This window comes from Branchiostoma floridae, chromosome 15 (assembly GCF_000003815.2).
Source record: "Branchiostoma floridae strain S238N-H82 chromosome 15, Bfl_VNyyK, whole genome shotgun sequence".
NCBI classification, from domain to species: Eukaryota; Metazoa; Chordata; class Leptocardii; order Amphioxiformes; family Branchiostomatidae; genus Branchiostoma; species Branchiostoma floridae.
Genome location: NC_049993.1, coordinates 20,935,883 through 20,942,022, shown reverse-complemented (window position 1 = coordinate 20,942,022; position 6,140 = coordinate 20,935,883). Strand labels below are relative to the sequence as shown.

The 6,140-nt window shown below is 45.7% G+C and overlaps 1 protein-coding gene across 1 annotated transcript in view; it reads left to right on the top strand.

The window, feature by feature from the left end:
* Nucleotides 1-2,652, top strand: part of LOC118431670 (protein-cysteine N-palmitoyltransferase HHAT-like) — a 7,103-nt gene extending 4,451 nt beyond the window's left edge. Inside the window, exons 9-12 of the mRNA XM_035842915.1 lie at nt 523-673; nt 1,288-1,388; nt 1,951-2,087; nt 2,563-2,652. Coding sequence (XP_035698808.1) covers nt 523-673; nt 1,288-1,388; nt 1,951-2,087; nt 2,563-2,652 — 479 coding nt within the window. The remainder of the gene's footprint in view (nt 1-522; nt 674-1,287; nt 1,389-1,950; nt 2,088-2,562) is intronic.
* Nucleotides 2,653-6,140: the final 3,488 nt, after the last annotated feature.

Genomic DNA, 6,140 nt, shown 5'->3' with positions numbered 1-6,140 from the left:
TTTTTGTCAAATTCTATTAGTTGGTATCTACTACAATTTACCTCAGAGCAATGCTGTAAAGCCACTTAAATGTTACGGGCTGCACTTCATGTGTAACGCATCAGGGAAGCCGTCACCAGAGACCTTGTTCCATAGATTTTCTAGGAAGAAGCTTTATGGTATGTCCTGCTACTTGAACCAATGACATGTAAAATTTTCTCACCACAACTTCAGCACCAAGGACAGGACCATATCACATTATACTGCTAAGAGAGTAACAATCTAAAAAAAGCAGTTACTCAAGCAACTGGACAGGATTTAGGAAACAGTCAGACGTTTCAGACAACCATTCGGTGTCTTTCGTCTGTGACATTGCCTGAGTAACTGCTTTTTGGCGTATCTTATTACCTGGATGTCTTACTAGTACCTTCATCAAGAATAACAGTCATTTAGAAACAATAGTAACACACTCCAAAAGGCCAACCTTTGCCTACCATTCTTTTGTAATAAATCAATAAAAAGAACGCTAACTTTTCGTTCCAGACGGGCTGATCTACGCGCAGGTGCAGTTCTTCCACGTGAAGTACGTGGTGTTCTTCGGGCTGGGCTCAACTCTCGCGAGACTTGACGGGATCTCGGCCCCGCCCCAGCCGCGGTGTGTCGCTACGGTCTACCAGTTCGCGGACATGTGGCGGTAGGTCCTCTTTATTAATTACTAACTTTGCTTTGTTTTCAACGGAACCACAGACTATGAAATTGAATAGGGAAAGCATTGACATTAACAAAGAAGGCCTTGATGTGTCGTGGTGAGAATTATTAGTGCTGAATGTCGCCCACCAACAGACCTGTCCTTAGTGCTGAACATCATCCACATACAAATTAACAGGCCTATTCAATAGCGATGCCAAGAGCAGATTGTGGATGTGGCTTTCTTTACATTTTTTTATAGCATATTCTAAGACTTGTGCCATTTGATATTTTTGCAGTGTTTCTACATCTAAGTGGTCCGTTGTTTCTTTTGACCTGCCATATATTTGCTCTGAAGCCAACCTAAACCGTTATTTTCCCTTTTGTGCTCAAAACAAGGGGTTTATTTATCAATGACTCTTAGGCAGCCCTTAACAAGAAGAAGGGCTTGGTATTTAAACAGCAACAGTGCTGTGGAAGCTTGTAGAGGGATTCAAAACAGGAAATACGTACAGTGAAAAAGCTTAATTTTTAAAAAGAATAAAGCATATGAACAATTATCCAAACAAGGTATGAAAGTTGGTATGACGTGTACTAATTTGTAAGAACTTTTATCACCAGATCGTTTGATCCAGGACTGTACAAGTGGCTGGTGCGCTACATCTATTGGCCGCTAGGGGGCTCCCGTAGCGGCCTGCTGAGGCAGATTGCAGCCTCCATTGGTAAGGAACTGCCAGGAACTCTCTTTTTACTACTCCAATTCAGGACCAAAATAATACAAATACATAGGTTTGTAAAGAAATCTGAGTAGCACCATATTCTTAAATTCTGAGTGACCCACGTTATGATATGATTGAAAAAGTGAACATTATGTCACAAGACAGTACAGGGAACAAGGTACTAGTATGGCAAACAACAACTGTTACAACTAATCCTCATATGACAAACACCAGTAACTAACAAGTTAGGCAGAAACGTATACTAATAACTAATATCTAATGCCGTATTTTGTTTGTCAAGCAAGTTTGTATAGCAATTGTTGAGTATTCTATATTTGGCGTCAAGTTTGAAATGATCATGGGTCATGTCACACTACATATGTGTGATATGAATAACTCTATGATTATGATATCCCTTCCACAGTGACGTTTGTGTTTGTGTACTACTGGCACGCCGCCTCCCATAATCTATTCATCTGGGCGGCGCTGCAGTTCATCGGCGTCCTGCTAGAGACCCTCACTAGATGGTTTATAATATGAATAACTATCTTATATCCCTCCGCAGTGACGTTTGTGTTTGTGTACTACTGGCATGGCGCCTCCCACAACCTGTTCGTCTGGGCGGCGCTGCAGTTCATCGGCGTTCTGCTAGAGACCCTCACTAGACGGTTCATGCGGCTGCCAGCTGTTAAGGAACTAGAGGTGTGTCTTTTTATCATCGTTCATATCAAATATTGTACCAGGTGTTACAATGTTGCCTAGATTCTTTTTGGGATGAAATCTTTCAAAGTGCTGCAAGTCTTGTCTCTAAGATAGAATTTGTCAAACCTTGCTGATGTCTATCTATTATAGTCTAGTAGTATGTTTTCTCAAAACCACAAGGTAATGTGTGGCTAGCTAAACCTAACATTCTTGTCGACACACTTTAATACACATACATGAGACAATTAAACTCTACAATATTCATTGATGGTATAAAAGCCACATATTAATTGATGGACTAAAATATGTCATGGACTGGAGTGCTGTATTTCATTTATATTCAGAACCTAATACCTCATCCCTCACGACCTCACTGAAAAGCAGGCTGATTCGATTTTTCCAATAATACACAAATGCTGAAACAACCAACCAACCAACCAAACGAATAAATAAACACTGTCCTGTTTTTATACAGATGAAGTACCTTAGTGCGGAGTCCTCACGGCGCCTGCGCATGTTCCTGAACACCGGGCCGTTCGTCGCGCTGATGATCTCTAACACTTAAACAAACAAACAAACAAACAAACAAATAAACAATCGTCTCATTTTCCTACAGATGAAGCACCTTAGCGCAGAGTCGTCACGGCGCCTGTGCACCCTGCTGAACACCGGACCGTTCGTCGCGCTGATGATCTCTAACACTAAAACAAACAAACAAACAAACAAACAAATAAACAATCGTCTCATTTTCCTACAGATAAAGTACCTTAGTGCGGAGTCCTCCAGGCGCCTGCGCACGCTGCTGAACACTGGACCGTTCGTCGCGCTGATGATCTCCAACCTGGTGTTCCTCACATCGCCGCAAGTCGGCGCTCATTACGCCTCCATGCTCGGTAAGAAACAGCAACCTCGTGTAGTGCACTGACTGTTAGGTACTGTAAAAGGTACTCCTGTTTTTATGTCCGCAGTTTTCCATGTGATTTCTTCAATGGGAACTTGAAACTATCGCAAAATCTTTTGTTCTGTCAGAGTCTTATTTCCACCACTCCCTTGTTTCAAAAACTAAGATTTTCTCCCTACCGTGAAAAAAGGTCTCCGTGAACATTTCACCTTTTAAAGTAGTAATTTTGTGACCTTCACTTCATTCAACATGCTTGATGAGGAAGAAAATAGTGCAGAGATATCTTTCTGTAGAGAATGCATGTTTGTATTTATCTAAGAAGATATGCTGTACAGTGATATCTGTTCCCTTATAACTAACAAATTGGACCTGCACTACCACAGGCAGGCCTAAGGTGGCGCTTCAGACGATGGCAGTTCTGTTCTGCATGGGACAGTGGACTGTGGAGATTAGGAAACAGGTGCCGCTCACGTGACCAATCAGGAGGCAGGTGCAGCTCAGGTGACCAATCGGGGAACAGGTGCCGCTCACATGACCAATCACAGACCGGCTGCCGCTGACGTGACAAGTCAGGGAACAGGTTAAGGTCACGTTTCCAATGCTGCTCATGTGACCAATCAGAAGACAGGTGCCATTTATGTGACCAATCAGGAAACACGTGCCACTCACGTGACCAATCAGGGAACAGGTGCCACTCACGTGACCAATCGGGGAATGGCAGCCACTCACTGACCATCATTAGACAGTTTCCTATCCACGCTGCGCACTCATTGGATCATCCTTCATATGTGATTAAGTTATGGGGATAGCGCCGAAGTCGCGCGGCGAAGACGGAACCCTTGCCAGCTGTACACGAATATAAAGGAGGGTGGGTGGGTGGGTCGGTTTCTGATAAATCCCCTCCTCGGGAAAACCCTGTTTCCCATCGAATCTCCCTCCAGCTGTTACTTCCTGGGTCGACCTCACCACGCGCTCCTCGGCGTTGCGGATGAATCCAACAAGAGGCAGTAGGGTGATCATCCCTTGTACTTATATGGTTGTGAGAATCATGTGATTCAGGATCAACCAATGAGCGCACAGTGAAGATAGTTTCCTATCCACACTGCGCACTCATTGGATCATCCTTCATATGTGATTAAGTTATGGGGATAGCGCCGAAGTCGCTTACCTTCACCTTATCCCCATGCTAACTTGTTACTTCATAAATCTACACATTCTCTAACTCCTATACTTTACCCCCTTCCTTATCATTGAAGTTCTCTCTACTTCAACATTTCGCATCTCTTACCCCCTCCCTTATTCTCCATTTTCTCTCTACCTCACCTTCTCACGTAACTTCAAACACCCTCTCTTATCTTTCTTCGTACCCCTTTCACCCATTCTAATAAAACTCGAAAGGCGTCCACTCTTTCTTTCATATTCCCTCATTTCACTGGCCTCACAACCGTCGAAGTAATCAAAGACTTTCCCCCTTGTCCGTCAAGATATCTCTCACATTCATTCTTCCGAAACGAGCAAAACCTGCCATTTTCTCGCCATGAACAACCGTCCTCTGCAGGGCGACACTCTGCCACCAAACTCAGTTTTGCACCCTCACGGTGCCAGCAACCACCAGGCACGAATAACTAGAGGCCCGCACATGCGCGCTGATTCCTTCGTCAGGATGCAAACGCACCATGTACACCATGTTCTTTATTCACCGGTACTCCGTCTTTAACCACTTTAGAGTGACCACAAACATTCCAGCACAAACCACTGGACCCCAATACACGAGTGCCGTTTCCCAGCATGAAACTCCCATCGTACGCGATTAGAGGCTCCCTGACCGCCACTAGTCACGCAGTGATCGCACACTAACACTGAATGCAGCAAACACGACGCACGAACGACCAGAAACCCACACATGCGCGCCATTTCCTTTCTGTGAAAACGCCCGCTTTGTGCAAAGGACGTAGACTCTCTGACTCACGCTACTCCTATGAGTCCCACTAAGCACCCACTAACAATGCAGCCAACGCCCAACACCATCAGCAGCCCGCACACGCGTACCATTTTCTCCCTGTGAAAACACCCGCCGTGTGCGATCAGACTCTCTGACCAACGCTACTCAGCAATTGCACACTATCAACCGTGCAGCCAATACCAAGCACAAACGACCAGATCTAGAAACTCGCATGACATCTTCTTCCTATGAAACACCCGTCATGCGCGGAAAAACTCTCTGATCAACGCTACCCAGATATCGCATACTAACAGAGCAGCAAACACCAAGCACAAACAATCAGTGGCCCGCACATGCGTGCCGTTTTCTTTCCGGACTCTGGAAACACCCGCCACGTGCGGAAAGACTCTCTGAACAACGCCACTCAGTGAGCTCACACTAACCATGCAGCAAACACCGAGCACAGCCGATCAGCGGCCCAAACATGCGTTCCCTTTTCTTCTTGTCAAAACACCCGCCAAGTGCGGAAATACTCTCTGACCAACGGCAACGCTACTCAGTGATCGCACACTAACAGTGCAAGAAACACCAAGCACAAACGATCAGAGGCCCTCACCTGCCACCTGCATGCCCTTTTTTCCGTATGAACACACCTGCCATTCGCGGGAAAACTCTCTGATCAACGCTACTCAGTAATCGCACCCTAACAGTGCAACAAACTCCGAGCACAAATGACCAGAGGCCCGCCCATGCGCGCCATTTCACCCCTATGAAAACACCCGGCATGCGCTGAAAGACTCTGACCAACTTTACTCATTGATCGCACACTAATAGTGCAACAAACACCGAGCACGATCGGAAGCCCGCACATACACGCCATTTCATTCCTGTGAAAACACCTGCAATGTGTGGAAAGACTCTCTGATCACCGCTACTCAGTGATCGCACCCTAACAGTGCAGCAAACACCGAGCACCAACAATTAGAGGCTCGCACATGCGCGTCACTTCATTCCTGTGAAAACAGCCGCCATATGCGGAAAGACTCTCCGATCAACGCTACTCAGTGATCGCACACAGTAACAGTGCAACAAACACCGAGCACAATCGGAGGCCCGCACATACGCGCCGTTTCATTCCTGTGAAACACCCGCCATGCGCGGAAAGACTCTCTGATCAACGCTACTCAGTGATCGCACACTAACAGTGCAA